Consider the following 15,337-nt stretch of genomic DNA (forward strand, 5'->3'; position numbering starts at 1 on the left):
CATCCTGCTTGAATCACGCTTGTATTTCAAGCATCACGGAGTCTGTTGCTAAAGTTAAAAATGTTCTACCTGCAGGAGTAGAGGCGGGGAAATCGTTGATGGTGTGAGAATTAGGAGGCAGGCATTCCGGTTTCCCCCACCTTCTCTCGGTCCGCGAGTGTCAGGTTCTAATCTTGCCTTCAGCCCCTTCCCGCCAGGACTACATCTCCCAGGAGGCTGTGCTCTGACAGCCTTCGGATTTAAATAGGATTCTGGGCGCTGCGTGGGGCCAGGCTGTTGCTCAGCACCAGGCAGGCAGGCAGGCAGCGAGAGGACGAAGAAGCAGCCAAGAGTTGGAGCCAGACCAGGAGCCTGAGCCGGAGTTGGGGTGGAGGCTGGAGCAGCAGCAACTGAAGAAGTTGAAAAGATGTTGGTTGTCTTGGGACTGCTCACCTGCTTCCTTTCTGTTTTGTACGTGACAGCTCCGTCCATCAGGTTTGTCTTAATTCAACAGCTCCTAACCATTGCTTGCAGAGTCCTGCGCAGGGAGCCTGTTCTCGGCTGCTGTGGGAGGAGAAAGGGAAGGGAGAGAAAGTCAGGGAGAGGAGAACAGGAAGGAAGGAGGGGTAATGGACACCGTGGGGGAAGATAAGAAGGAGGCACCTGGGGCTGAGAGGGGTGAGGCTGATTTGAATTCTGGTGCTGGCGGCTGGCTGAGTGGTTGGCTTTGCTCAAAGTAACTCACCAGGCAACTTAGGTGGAGCCCTGGCTCTTTCACTCCTTTGCCTTGGGTTCTCTGATGAGCTCTCTTCTGTCCCTGACCGAGGAGGTGACTCTGTTGGGTTGTCATGGGTGGCCTTTGTTGAGGGACTCAGCTTGAACCACAGTACCAGGCACTTTGGGAAGGAAACAGACACACTGTGTTCCCCTTGTGACGACCCTCAACTGATGTCCTGAGATGGCTCTTTTCCTGTGGGATTTGTGGAGGTGCTGAAACCACATGTATTCTGCATGGAGAATTTTTAAAAATGGCTGATGATAAAGGAAGCTAAAGGGACACATGAGGGGCAGGGGGTTCCCTAGGTCCTGGCATAGAGACCTAGGTTCAAATCCCAGTTCTATCACTAATAGAAGTGACTCGAACTTCTTTTCGGTCTTCTCCACTCTCATGTGGAGACAATACTGGCAGGTGCCTAGCCCAGTGCTTGGCAGACGGTTCAGAAATGTCAGTTCTGCTCCCCTCTGGTCTTCTTTTTTGGAACCTGTGATGCCAACCTCATGTAAAGGAATGCCGCATGCACAGAGGTCTAAACGAGGGAGGTTTTTCTCTGTGTGCTGATGGCCAGAATAAAATCTCTGGTATGATGGCACAGGGTCTCAGAGGATGCCCCATCGTCTAAAACTGGAGAGGCAGCCCAGGGTGGATGTCGACCCCCTCCAATCCCCCAAGTGCTGTTGATCAGGTACTCCCAAGGATGCTTTTTGAAGACTTAGGACTGGGGGGGCCAGTGCCGTGCTCACTTGGTTAATCCTCTGCCTGCAGTGCCAGCATCCCATATGGGTGCCGGGTTCTAGTCCCAGTTGCTCCTCTTCCAGTCCAGCTCTCTGCTGTGACCCAGGAAGGCAGTGGAGGATAGCCCAGGTGCTTGGGCTCCTGCACCCGTGTGGGAGACCAGGAAAAAGCGCCTGGCTCCTGGTTTCAGATTGGCATAGCTCCAGCCATGGTGGCCATCTCGGGGGTGAACCAATGGAAGGAAGACCTTTCTCTCTCTCTCACTGTCTAACTCTATCTGTCAAATAAAATAAAATAAAATAAAAGACCTAGGACTCCAGACCATTGAAGCCACCAATGTTGGTCACACATATGTCCTGGATGTCGGCTGGAGGAGGAGGCTGACCTCCAAAGACCTCTGGAGAGAAGGGCTCGATATGTCGGGCACCTAACAAGGGAGGTCTCTGTTGGCCTTGGCTCAAGAGCACTTACTAATTTGCCTAGATGGTTGTTTGTAGCTTCTGGGCACATGACCGTCTAACTTGTGCTGAAGAGCTAGTGACAACCTTGTCCAGTGGAAATCCTTGTCCCAGGGGCTGGTGTTTGGTCCAGTGGTCAAGTTGTCGCTTATGAGACGTCTACATCTTTTTGGAGTACCTGGTTCCAGTCCCAGTTCCTCCACTTCCAGTCCAGCTTCCTGCTTCCTGGGAGGCAGCGGATGGCAGCTTAGGTGGTTGGGTCCTTGACACCCATGTGGGAGAGCTGGAATAAGGTCCTGGCTTCTAGTTTTGGCCTGGCCCATGTCTGGCTGTTGTGGGCATTTGGGAAGTGAACCAGTGGATCAAAGATATCTCTGTCTGTCTGTCTGTCTCTCTCTCTCTTTCCTCTCCCCTTCCCCTTCTTGTTGCCTTTCAAATAAAGTGAAAATAAACACATACATAAAAAAAGCCTTTGTCCCATGAAGATTAGCTTTTTTGGGCCTCCTTGATCTACCTTGAAGATATCACTCTTTGAGCCTGGATGGCTTTATTTTATGTGTCTCAGTGTGCCGCTGGGAAGGGAGATACGTGATGCTCTTGTTTCCCTTGCTGCTAGGAAGTTCTTTGCCGGTGGAGTCTGCCAAACAAACATACAGCTTCCCGGGAAGGTGGTGGTGATCACTGGCGCTAACACAGGCATCGGCAAGGAGACAGCCAGGGAGCTCGCTCGCCGAGGCAAGTCTCCTCTCCCGTCTCTGTGGGGTGGTGCCTCTCACCCTTCTCCCTGCGGCCTCTACCACATCTCCCTGTCTTCCCTCCTGGACTTGGAGGTTCTGATCAGGAATTCAAGGACCCTGGGAATTCAGGCTCGAAGCTGACACCAGTTCACTCTGTGGCCTTCAACAGAGCTTCCTTCTTCCTTGCTCCTTCACTACTCGATAAAGTCAGGAAACCAGGGACGCGTGCGTATGCAGTGACATTTCAAAAAGTTTGTAGAAATCGGAATTAAAGGCAAATTTATTTTTGGAGCAAAAAGATTTTGAAATCCATGCATATCAGAGTTTTATTTCCCATGTGCATTTTCCATAAACTTTTGAAGATCCCTTGTAATATTGGTCAAGTCAGTTATTCTAAAAGGAGACACTAAGCAATGTGAGATATTGGAGTATAAAACTAGGTTGCCAGCATGACATTAAGCTGCCAGCAAGAATACTGAGCCGGGCAGGCGTGGGGGCACAGCAGGTTAAGCTGCTGCCTGCACTGCCCACATCCCATAGCCGAGCGCTGGTTTGAGTCCCGGCTTCTCTGTTTCCAATCCAGCTTTATGCTATTGCACTCTGGGAGGCAGCTGGTAATGACTCAAGTGCTTGGTGTCCTGCCACCCCTATGGGAGACCCAGATGGGGTTCTGGGTTTTTGGCTTTGGCCTAGCCCATCCCTGGCTGTTGTAGGCATTTGGGCAGAGTGGACCAGTGGGTAGAAGATCTCTCTCTCTCTCTCTGCCTTTCAAGTAGTCGAAAATAGATAAACATTCTTAAAAACCTAGAATACTGAGCAGTCCTTCCATGAGAATCCTGCACTGAGAATTTGGCTACTCCACAGCTCTAGGGATGGCTGTTAGAATGCGCTGAGCGCCAGTCCCAAGCTGACTCACACGCACCCAGTCTTTCTTAGCCTAGGATCCGAGCGCATTGTCCTCTCTTTGTTTGGCCGCAGGAGCTCGAGTGTACATCGCCTGTCGAGACATACTGAAGGGGGAGTCTGCTGCCAGTGAAATCCGAGCGGATACCAAGAACTCCCAGGTGCTGGTGCGGAAATTGGACCTCTCTGACACCAAATCCATCAGAGCCTTTGCTGAGGGCTTCTTGGCAGGTGAGGCCCTGGTGGATAGCTGGAAAAGCAGGAAACTGGGCAGGGGAGTGGCCACCCCACCCTGGACTATCTGCAGCCATCATCAGAACCGCTGTGGATCCCACTGGACAGGTTCTGCCACATGAACCCTCAGGACAGAGGACTGGCAAGGGCAGGGTGGGTAGACGAGCTGGGCAGGATCCTTATCGCCTCTTTTTGCCTCTGCAGTGGGAATGTCGGAGGTGTCAGCTCCCTGTCTGGGCTTGCCTCCTTGGCATCAAGGTGTGGCCCTGGTGCCACTCACTTTTATTTTCATTCTCAGAATCAACCTTCTGCGGCCACAGGCACTAGACGAGGTTGTGCTGCTCCCAAGAATTTTCTGGCTCTTAGAAAATGACCAGCTTCTACCAGGAACTATGAAATCCATACAGCACAGGGACCATGTCTGCCTTGCTTTAGCACGGGGTTCCCAGTGCCCCAACAGCGTGGTCTGGTCCAGAGTCAGTAATAAGAATGTATTTGCTGGGCCAGTGCCGTGGCTCAATAGGCTAATCCTCCGCCTGCGGCGCCAGCACACCAGGTTCTAGTCCCGGTAGGGGCGCCGGATTCTGTCCCGGTTGCCCCTCTTCCAGGCCAGCTCTCTGCTGTGGCCCGGGAGTGCAGTGGAGGATGGCCCAAATGCTTGGGCCCTGCACCCGCATGGGAGACCAGGAGAAGCACCTGGCTCCTGCCATCGGATCAGCGTGGTGCTCTGGCCGCAGCACACCAGCCGTGGCGGCCGTTGGAGGGTGAACCAACGGCAAAGGAAGACCTTTCTCTCTGTCTCTCTCTCTCACTATCTGTGGGGAGCAACTCAGACTAGACTGTTACTCGAATTAAGACTTATTCTATGCATCTGCTCTTCCACAATATGGCGCTGGGAGAGGAGGAAACAGCTTCTACACAGCTGCCTCCAGTTCAATCAATAAACAGCAGGACCTGCTCCTGATTGGAGGAGAGCAGCATACTCGGCGTGTGGGTAGCAGAGTTGGGATTGGTGGAAGAGGACTATAAAGAAGGAGAGAGACAACATGCACCAGGAACATCTAAAGGGAACACCTGTGCAGCCCCCGAGAGAGCCGGCCGGCGGTGTGCCGCTCCCCCGCGGAAGTGGGGAATGTGGCAGGGGGAACCGCCCTTCCACGGAGGTGGAAGGGTCGGTAGCCAACCCGGGAAGAACCAGCAGCAAACCCGGGGAGGGCTGAGCAAACAAAAGAACAGCGCGGGGTCCTGTGTCGTTCCTCTGCGAAGAGGGGGACCGACAGTGGTGATACCTATCACCCCAACAGAGAGCTCACCCACAAAGGCAAGGGGTAGACACTCAGCACTGTGACAGGCAGCTGGCAGGCTCCTTGCTGACCACGGGGTCTCCTTGGTTGTGCTCCATAGAGGAAAAGCAGCTCCATATTCTAATCAACAATGCGGGGGTGATGCTGTGTCCGCAGTCCAAGACGGCCGATGGCTTCGAAACCCACCTGGGCGTCAACCACCTGGGTAAGTAGCTCTGGGTGACTGAAATGTGAGACAGACCCCACCTCAGTCTTTGGAGGAGATCCCCGTATCCGTGTGGAGAATCTCCAGGGGTCCTCAGAGGGCTTGGCATTCACTGTCCCTCCCATGAGCAGTCAAAAATAATGACAGCCTACCCATGCCATTAAGAAATCCCAAATCTCAGGGGATGCCAGGGAGGAGAGTGTTGTTCTTGCTTGGGGCAGCGGCAGTGCAACATGTTATATTCTGGGCCAGACCCAGGGGCATGCAGGAATCTGGGCTTGGCTGGATGGGGTCACATCCAGATGAGGGCCAAAGAAGCCCAGGGTTGGTCTGTAAAGGTAGACAAACCTTGAGAACATGCTAGGGTTCAGAGAGGAGAGCACGGCACATGTTCCACTCCCTGGGTGTGAGTGTGCCTGGTCCCACGGTTGCGCGATCATGGCCCTACGGGGGAGCTGGAAGCCAGCAGGTGGGTGTTTCTCCTGACTGGGACAAGGGCAAATAAGTATAGATTAGGTATTTTTTTTTTTGACAGGCAGAGTGGACAATGAGAGAGAGAGAGACAGAGAGAAAGGTCTTCCTTTGCCGTTGGTTCACCTTCCAATGGCCGCCGTGGCCGGCGTGCTGCAGCCGGCGCACTGCGTTGATCCGAAGGCAGGAGCCAGGTGCTTCTCCTGGTCTCCCATGGGGTGCAGGGCCCAAGCACTTGGGCCATCCTCCACTGCACACCCGGGCCACATCAGAGAGCTGGCCTGGAAGAGGGGCAACCGGGACAGAATCCGGCACCCTGACTGGGACTAGAACCCGGTATGCCGGTGCCGCAGGCGGAGGATTAGCCTATTGAGCCACGGCGCCAGCCTAGATTAGGTATTGTTGCCTTCCTTGTAGTCTAGATCTGTCCCTCATCTTGGGGAATCTAACACTAACTGACCGTTAGCACTCTGTTACTTGTGGCAGCAAAATTTGTTCACACCCAGAAGATAGTGAGCTAACACTGAAGTCCTGTCGTGAGCTCCCACACCCTGAGCCCAGGCTGCCATCTCCCCCTCTGCTTCTCCTTGTAGGCCACTTCCTTCTCACATACCTGCTCCTGGAGCGGCTGAAGGAGTCTGCTCCCGCACGGGTGGTGAACCTGGCATCGGTGGCCCACTATGTTGGCAAGATTCGATTCCATGACCTTCAGGGTGAGAAGTATTATTGCAGCAGTTTTGCCTATTGCCAAAGCAAGCTGGCCAATGTGCTTTTCACTCGTGAGCTGGCCAAGAGGCTCCAAGGTAAGCTTGAGGAAAGGGCCAGGGTTAAAGTAGTAAAAACTGGGTTCCCTGACTGCACGAAAGGTTCATAGACACTTCTGAACACACTGTCAAACACTCATCCCTGTGCACTCTATGGAGAATGAGGTTATAAACAGAATAAAACAATGGAGTCCTTGCTTTCTAGGAAACCTGATACTGAATGGGAGTTAGCAATCTCATTGTTACCTTACATTTACGGATTTATGGCACATCTTATCTCATAACTTTTACCTCATTTAATTTTCACAGTCTTAGCAATGAGTAGAGAGGGTATTATTTTTAAATTGCTATTTATTTATTTGAAAGGAGGAGAGAGAGAGAGAGAGGAGGGAAAGAAACAGAGATTTTCTAGCCACTGTTTCATTCCCTAAATGCTCACAACAGCTAGAGCTGAAACCAGGATCCTGGAACTTGATCCAGGTCTCCCACGTGGGCGGCAGGGACCCAACTACTGGAGCCATCGCCTGCTGCCTCTCAGAGTGCACATTAGCAGGAAGCTGGGATTGGAAGCAGAGCTGGGACTTGAACTCAGGCACTCTGGTGTGGGATATGGATGTCCCAAGCAGTGGCTTAACTGCTATGCCAAATGCTGCCCCTAAAGTGGGTATTTTTATTCCTGTATAGTAGGTCAGTACTGAGGTGCATGGAAATAGCTCCGGGTTATACGGCAAGAACTGAAATGTGGGTGCTCTGCTTCCAGTCATGGCGCATGCAGCCTTCTCTGTTCCCTATGCTGAGCTCCACGTAGTGAGCTGAGCTACAGAACCGCCAGTGCCTGACTTCAATTCCTAATACCTGGACCATCACCTGCCACCTCCCAGGGTGCACATTAGCAGGAAGCTGGAGTCAGAAGTGGAACCACGGGGCTGGTGTGACGGCACAGCAGATTAAACTACTACTTGCGACGTTGGCATCCCATATTGGAGTGCTGGTTTGAGTCCCAGAGGCTCTGTTTCCAATCTAGTGTCTTGCTAATGCACCTGGGAAAGCAGCAGAGTATGGCCTAGGTACGTGGGCCCCTGCCACCCATGTAGAAGTTCTGGGCTCCTGGCTTCAGCCTGGACCAGCCTCAGATGTTGCAGCCATTTGGGAAGTCAAACAGCAGATAGAAGATCTCTCTCTCTCTCTCTCTGAGTGTGTGTGTGTTCTCTCTCCCTTCTCCCTTGCTCCTCCCCATCACTCTTTTTTTTAAAGATTTATTTACTTATTTAGAAGTCAGAGTTACACAGAGAGAGAAGGAGAGGCAGAGAGAGAGAGAGAGAGAGAGAGAGAGAGAGAGAGAGATCTTCCATCCACTGGTTCACTCTCCAATTGACCGCAACGATCAGAGCTGTGCTGATGTGAAGCCAGGAGCCAGGAGCTTCATCCAGGTCTCCCACATGGGTGCAGGGGCCCAAGGACTTGGGCCATCTTCCACTGCTTTTCCAGGTCATAGCAGAGAGCTAGACTGGAAGTGAAGCAGCCAAGACTTGAACCAGCACCCATATGGGATGCTGGCACTGCAGGCGGCAGCTTTACCTGCTACACCACAGCGCTGGCCCCATGAATACATCTTAAAAAAAAATAAATAAGAAGTAGACCCAGGACTTGAACCTCTGACATTTTGATATGGAATGCAGGCATCCCACACATCCCCCACCAGGTGTCTTAACTGCTGTACCAAATGCTCGCTCCATGAGGCCGACTCTTAATCTTTTATGATTCTGTGGTCCTCTGCGGTTTTGGGGGAGCGACTGGCTCTGTGATAACTCCAAATCTGGGGGATCATTTGCTACCATAAATAAGCCAGAGTTTGGGAATAGTGATTTTTACTATCAGAATGCCAAAGTTAGAAGAATAAGGTAATCATAAAAAGAAATAATACTTGTAACAATAACCAGGAGTTTTGTGCGTGCCATGAAATATGCATCTTCACTCATTTAATGCTCGTAGCATTGCTGTGTGGTAGGAGCTATTATTTTCCCACACTTTATAATGAAGATACAGGCCCAGATATAAAGAAATAAGTTCAAGTAATTTCCTACCTGGGCCAGGATTCAAATCTAGACCATCCAGCTCCAGAGTATTCAGACTTTTTTCTAATTTTTTTTTTTTAATTTGACACACACACACACAGCTCCTGTGACTGGGGCTGGGCCAGGGGCTGGAGCCAGAAGCTCGGAAATCAATTTGGGTCTCCTACATGGATGGCAGGAACCCAATTCCTTGAGCCATCACATCCCAGTGTCTGCACTGGGAGGAAGCTGGAATCAGGAGCTGGAGCCGGGAATTGAACCCAGGCAGTGTAATGTAGGATGTGAGTGTTTTGGCCCATGTCTTCTCAACTAGGCCCAATGCCTGCTTCAGGAATCTGTTCCCTTTACTCTATATCAGGGTTGGCCCTGCAGCCTGCTAGGTCTGACCCTAGGCAATTTATTTAACCTCTCTGTTTTGTTTTTTAAAGCTTTATTTATTTATTTTAAAAGCAGAGTTACCAATAAGCAGAGGCAGAGAGAGAGAGAGAGAAGTCTTCCTTCCGCTGGTTCATTCCCCAGATGGCTGCAATGGCCGGAGCTGTGCCAATCCAAAGGCGGGAGCCAGGAGCTTCTTCCGGGTCTCCCATGCGGGTGCAAGGCCCAAGAACTTGGGCCACATTCTGCTGCTTTCCCAGGCCATAGCAGCGAGCTGGATCAGAAGTGGAGCAGCCGAGGCTTGAACCGGCCCCCATATGGGATGCTGGCACTGCAGGCAGAAGCTTTATCAGCTACGCCACAGCACCAGCCCCTATTTAACCTCTTTGTGACCCAGGTTCCTCACCTACATCACAAACTTCTTTAAGAATTAAATGAGACAGTGCCTGTCAAAGAGGTAGCATAGCCCTTGCACAGAATAAGAACTGAAAACAGGTGTCTTGGGGTGGGGTGGGGTGGTGGGGCGGCACATTAACCTCTCAAAGTCTCCGTCAATGCCCCTCAATCTACTTCATTAGATGTGCCTGCAAGGCAAATGCAGCTCAAAACCAAGTCCTAGACCTGCACTTTCCAACCAGGTTGCTACCTCTAAGCCTCTTCTATAGAAAAAGCAGCGACATCACTGTCAGCACTTGATAATGCTACCTATAGCCTGGTTACGGAGACAGAGAGAGAGGTCTTCCATCTGCAGGCAGCTAGATGGGAAGTGGAGCAGCCAGGACTCAAACCAGCATCTGTATGGGACATCAACATTGCAGTCTGCGGCTTAACCCACCATGCCACAGCACCGGCCTTGGACCTGTTGCTTTATTAGTACTTAAGCCACAGTCCAAAGATGACATTGAAGTAGAAGGACCTTGAACATGACACTCTTTCTGGAGCATAGGAGCCTAGAAAGGCAGGTTCTGGGACCTCCTACGCCCCGGGGTTAGCTTTCCTGGCTCCCTTCTTCTCCCTCGTGTGTTTGCCGCAGAGCTGTTTTCCCAGGCTCCAAGTGGATTCCTGGTCTCACTGTGCCCTCTTTGCCCTAGGCACGGGGGTCACCACGTACGCGGTGCACCCAGGCATCGTCAGCTCTGAGCTGGTGCGCCACTCCTTCCTGCTGTGCCTGCTCTGGCGGCTCTTCTCCGTCTTCGTCAAGTCGGCGCGGGAGGGGGCGCAGACCAGCCTGCACTGCGCCCTGGCTGAGGGCCTGGAGCCCCTGAGCGGCAAGTACTTCAGGTGCGTGGGGGCAGCGCGCGTTCTCTGCACCACCTGTGCACTTCCACGGGACACACGGGGCCTCAATCCCCAGCAACTCTGTGCCTGCTGGCGGAATTCAGGTTTGGCCTGGGCCCATAATCCAAATGCGGTTACTTTTCCAAGTAAACTTACGTTGGCAACTCATGTTAGAAAGAGTGGTTTTATGGTTGTTTCATGTTCGTGTGCCGGTTTCCCTATAACTGACAGTTTTCTGAGAGCTGTTCAGACCGCCGGCGGCAGCATGCTGTGTGCAAAGATCATCAGCACGCCCTCTGGATATGTTTTCTCCTTCTTCAAGCTTCTGGCTGACTTGAGCCATGAATTAAAAAAAAAAAAAAAGATTTATCTTTTTGAGAGGTAGAGTTACAGAGAGAAACAGGAGAAACAGAGAGAGGGGAGGGGAGAGAGAGAGAGAGAGAGAGAGAGAGAGAGAGAGAATCGTCTATCCACTTGTTCACTCCCCAAATGTCTGCAGGAGCCAGGAACTTCCTCCAGGTCTACCATGTGGGTTCAGGGCCCCAAGCATGTGGGCCATCCTCTGCTGCTCTCCCAGGCACATAAACAGGGAACTGGATCAGAAGTGGAGCAGCCAGGATTTGAGCTGGTGCCCATATGGAATGCCGGTGCTGCAGACCATGGCAATAACCTGCTGAGCCATAGCACCAGTCCCAAGTCATGAATTCTTTAATACCACCTAGCACAAAGTGCTGTGGGAGGTCTCCCAGTGTGCACTGTCTCCCAGTGCTGTCAAGATTGCCATTGTCAGCCGGTGCCTCGGCTCAATAGGTTAATCCCCCGCCTTGCGGTGCTGGCATACCGGGTTCTAGTCCCAGTCAGGGCGCCGGATTCTATCCCGGTTGCCCCTCTTCCAGGCCAGCTCTCTGCTGTGGCCAGAGAGTGCAGTGGAGGATGGCGCAAGTGCTTGGGCCCTGCACCCCATGGGAGACCAGGAGAAGCACCTGGCTCCTATCTTTGGATTGGTGCAGTGCACCGGCTGCAGCACGCTGGCCACAGCGGCCATTGGAGGGTGAACCAATGGCAAAGGAAGACCTTTCTCTCTGTCTCTCTCACTGTCCACTCTGCCTGGCAAAAAAAAAAAAAAAAAAAAAAAAAAAGATTGCTATTGTCTGTTAGAATACAGGAATAGAAATTTCAGTGCTGAATATATATATATATACTTATTAAAATATTTTAAAATTATTTGTCTATTTGAGAGGCAGAGAGAGAGAGCTCCCATCCACTGATTTCCTCTCCAAATGGCCATACAGCCAGGTCCGGGCCAAGGCTGAAGCCAAGAACTGGAAACTCATTCCAGGTGTCCCATGTGGGTGGCAGAGACCCAACTCCTTGAGCCATTGGCACTGCGACCCAGGGTGTGCATTAGCAGGAAGCTGGAGTCAGGAGCCAGAGCCAGGCATTGAATCCAGGAAATCTGATAGGGGAAGCGAGGACGTCTGCCAGTAGGCTAAATGTCTGCCACCCCAAATATTTTTAAAAAGAGAAAGATATCCTCACCCTACTAGAGACAGTATGATGCCAATTTTATATAAAGGACAGACTACATATCTATTAGTATATAAGCAAACAAGACTACAAGGAGGGGCCGGCATTTGCGGCAGCTTGCAGCGCTGGCATCCCCTGAGTACCAGTTTGAGTCCTGGCTGCTCCACTTGTGATCTCTCTGATAATGTGCCTGGGAATGCAGCAGAGAATGAGCCAACTGCTTGGACCCTTGCCACGCTGTGGGAGACCCAGATGAAGTTCTGGGCTCTTGGCTTTGGCCTGGCCAAGCCCAGTTCTGCCAGTCCTTTAGGGAGTGAACCAGCGGATGGAAGGTGTTTCTCTCTCTCCCCTTCCCTGTCTCTCCCCCTTGCTTGGTACCTCTGTTTTTAAAATAAATAGAAATAAGTCTTTAAAAGAAAAAGACTGTTAAGAAAGCAGCTGAATCACAGGCTCATCTTCTCTTACTGGCATTCTCCAAATGTTATACAGGATTTCAATAATTTTTAAAAATATGATTAACAAGCCCCGCCATTAGAACTGTGTTCTCTCTCCACTGCATTACCCCCCCAGTCCCCAGTTCCCCCCCATCCCTGTGCTCATTGCAAAACAAGGCAGGGGTACTTGGTCTGAGGTTCATGGCACACAAGCAGCTCTGTGCATAGAATATTCAAGGGGTCTGTGAACTTGGATGGGAAAATAATACCGCCTTTAGTTTCTCACATGTCCAACTGAAAGCATTTTCTTCACTTATGAATGTAGGCAATGAACTGCAGTAGTAGTAGTGATTCCTGTAACTTTGTCACAGTAAAATTTAAATGTTTTCGTATCACACCGCTGTTGTTGCAGACATTTCAAACTGCATCTTCTACTCGCCACTACTTTGAATATGGTTAGTCCTGGTGGTGGATCTTATTACAGAATATATTCATAAATAAGTCTATGTATTGCTGTTTCACAAATCTGTTCTTAAAATATTTTTAAGGTTTATTTTATTTATTTGAAAGGCAGAGTTTCAGAGAGAGAGGGAGAGGCAGAAAGGGAGAGAGATCTTCTGTCTGCTGGTTCACTCTTCAAATGGCTGTGATGGCTAGGGCTGTGCCAGGCTGAAGCCAGGAGCCAAGAGCTTCTGGGGTGCAGGGGCCCACATACTTGGGCCTTCCTCTGCGGCTGTATCAGGCGCTTTCCCTGCTAATGCAGCCACTTTACCTTTACCCGCTACTCCACAATACCAGCTCCTTATTTTTAAAAATATTTCATTTATTTATTTGAGAGAGTTACAGACAGAGAGACAGAGAAAAATATCTTCTATCTGCTGGTTCCCTCCCCAAATGTCTGCAATGGCCAGAGGTAGGCGATTTGAAGCCAGGAGCCAGGAGCCTCTTCTGAGTCTCCCACATGGGTGCAGGTGCCCAAGGACTTGGGCCATCTTCTGCTGCTCTCCCAGGCCATACGCAGAGAGCTGGATCATAAGAGGAGCAAAAAAAGCCAGGACACAAGCCGGCGCCTATATGGGATGTTGGTGCCATACACAGGCAGAGGCTTAGCCTACTATGCCACGCGTCATCTCCTACCCTTAAAATATTTATAAACTAGGTGAGTGTGGTGGCGCTGCACTGCTGCTTGGGAAGCCTGCATCCCACATCAGAGAGCCAGCTGTTCTGCTTCCAATCCAGCTTCCTGCTAATTTGCATGCTGGGAGGCAGCCAATGAAGGCTCCATTACTTGAGCATGGGAGACCCGGAATGCGTTCCAGGATCCTGACTTAGGCCTGGGCCAGCAGCCCTGGCTGTTGTAGGCACTGGGATGTGAACCAGCAGATAGAAATTCTATCATCTACCTGTTTATCATCTATCCCACTTTTCCCCCCTCTGTTGCTCTGCCTTTCTAGTAAATAAAAAAAAATTTTTTTTAAACTGAATTTCAAGATATTTCATTTCTTTAAATGCAGCATATTATATGTACATTTAGAAACATATGAACAAAAGAGACCATACATGTCTCTAGGCTGCCGATTCTCACTCTGGTACTCACCTCTTTCTCTGCCCTGCAGTGACTGCAAGAGGACCTGGGTGTCTCCGAGGGCTCGAAATAACAAAACAGCCCAGCGCCTGTGGAATGTCAGCTGCGAGCTCCTAGGGATCCAGTGGGAGTAGCTGGTGGAAGGGCCACGTCTCTATCAGGCCCAATCTGCGTCCTAACGAGAGGGGCCGAGAGGGCCAACTGGCCGGCTGCTGCTGTGGGTCCTGCCCGCTCTGATCCTCCTCACCTTTCTGGAAACCTTTGTGCGCCCAATGCTCTCATGAGGCTGACTTACGGCATGAGATGTTCACACTTACAGAGCATTCTTTGCCAGGACTTGGAGAGTTGGCAACCCTCTGTGGGCAGCAGGACTGGGAAGAGTCCAGGCTGGGCACGGGGGTGGCAGAAGAACCCGGGAGATGGGGTCGACTTCCTATCACACATCAGACCAGCCTGAATGTTCAGCCGAGGCAACAGGAGCATCAGTATTAATATTTTAGGGACCATGGACCCCAGCTCTCGATGGATCGCTTCCTTTTGAATGCCAGACACAACCCTGGAGTCTGGACCAAGGCGGGAAGATCTTGGCTAGCCCTGGCCACAAGTGGTTCTTGGAGCCACTGTGTGAAGCTGGATCTGGTCATGCAAATGGTTTCTTTCTCTAGTTCCCTCTAACTCGGCTGTTAAGATAAAGATTTGCATTCATCTCCTTGCCTTATTTGTTTTCTTTGGGAAGCAAAGGGACAATGAAGCAAAGAGGAGAAGCCAGCCTCCTGGTTTAGTGAGTAGTATCTCATCCTACCCACCCATGGCCTTCTTGGAACACAGCAACTGGGTACAAAATACATTGTCTGGTTGCCTACTTTTTCAAATTTCTTCTAGTGCTAGCCTTTTGTTGTCAGAGAAGTGACAGGAGGGGCTCAACTTACAGAGACTCTGAGCTCCACCATGGATTAAGGCCAGAGGTATGACTTTGATTTGATACATAAAGGCAGAAAATTCAGATCCTGATCATCTCTCTGCAGAAATTCATCACTCTTCTCCCTTCTGGCCTCCCTGACCTCCGAGGCTGTGGCCCAGGCAACCTGCTTCTTGCCACAAGCGGGAAGGGCACCAGAAAGAGGTGGGGAGGACGCCTAACCTTTCAACCAAGTGAACCGACCCAGTGCTAAGCCACTCAGCGGGCAAAGGTGACTAAAATGCTCCTGTGCTCCTTTCTTCAACAGTAAACAGACTAAAAAAAAACTCTTTTATTTTGGAAATTTTCAAATAGATAAACCCGGAGCAAATAGTGTCATGAATCCCCATGTACTCATCATCCGGCTTCAACATTATTATTTCATAAATATATATTTGAAAGCTGGAGTCAGAAGTGGAGCCAGAACTAGAACTCCTGCGCTCCCGTACAGGATGCGGTCATCCCAGCAGTATCTTAACCCCTGCACCGAGTGCCTGCCTTCTGCTTATTTTAAAATATTTACAATGGTAGTCCCAG

The 15,337-nt window shown here is 50.9% G+C and overlaps 1 protein-coding gene across 2 annotated transcripts; it reads left to right on the forward strand.

Moving 5' to 3' along the window:
* Nucleotides 1-235: 235 nt before the first annotated feature.
* On the forward strand, nt 236-14,547 carry RDH12 (retinol dehydrogenase 12). 2 transcript variants are annotated; one of them, XM_002719510.6, is made up of 7 exons: nt 246-474; nt 2,567-2,685; nt 3,666-3,821; nt 5,229-5,333; nt 6,398-6,607; nt 10,110-10,299; nt 13,874-14,547. In XM_002719510.6, the coding sequence occupies exons 1-7, from the start codon at nt 407-409 to the stop codon at nt 13,974-13,976; spliced, it is 951 nt and encodes a 316-aa protein (XP_002719556.1). In that variant the 5' UTR covers nt 246-406; the 3' UTR covers nt 13,977-14,547. The 2 variants fall into 2 exon arrangements, with proteins under 2 accessions (XP_089178267.1, XP_002719556.1); XM_089322141.1 differs by lacking the exon at nt 2,567-2,685 and having other exon boundaries at nt 236-474.
* The last annotated feature ends 790 nt before the right edge of the window (nt 14,548-15,337 follow it).

The sequence above is a fragment of the Oryctolagus cuniculus genome, chromosome 20 (assembly GCF_051225735.1).
Source record: "Oryctolagus cuniculus isolate XC-2025 breed Fujian yellow rabbit chromosome 20, ASM5122573v1, whole genome shotgun sequence".
NCBI classification, from domain to species: Eukaryota; Metazoa; Chordata; class Mammalia; order Lagomorpha; family Leporidae; genus Oryctolagus; species Oryctolagus cuniculus.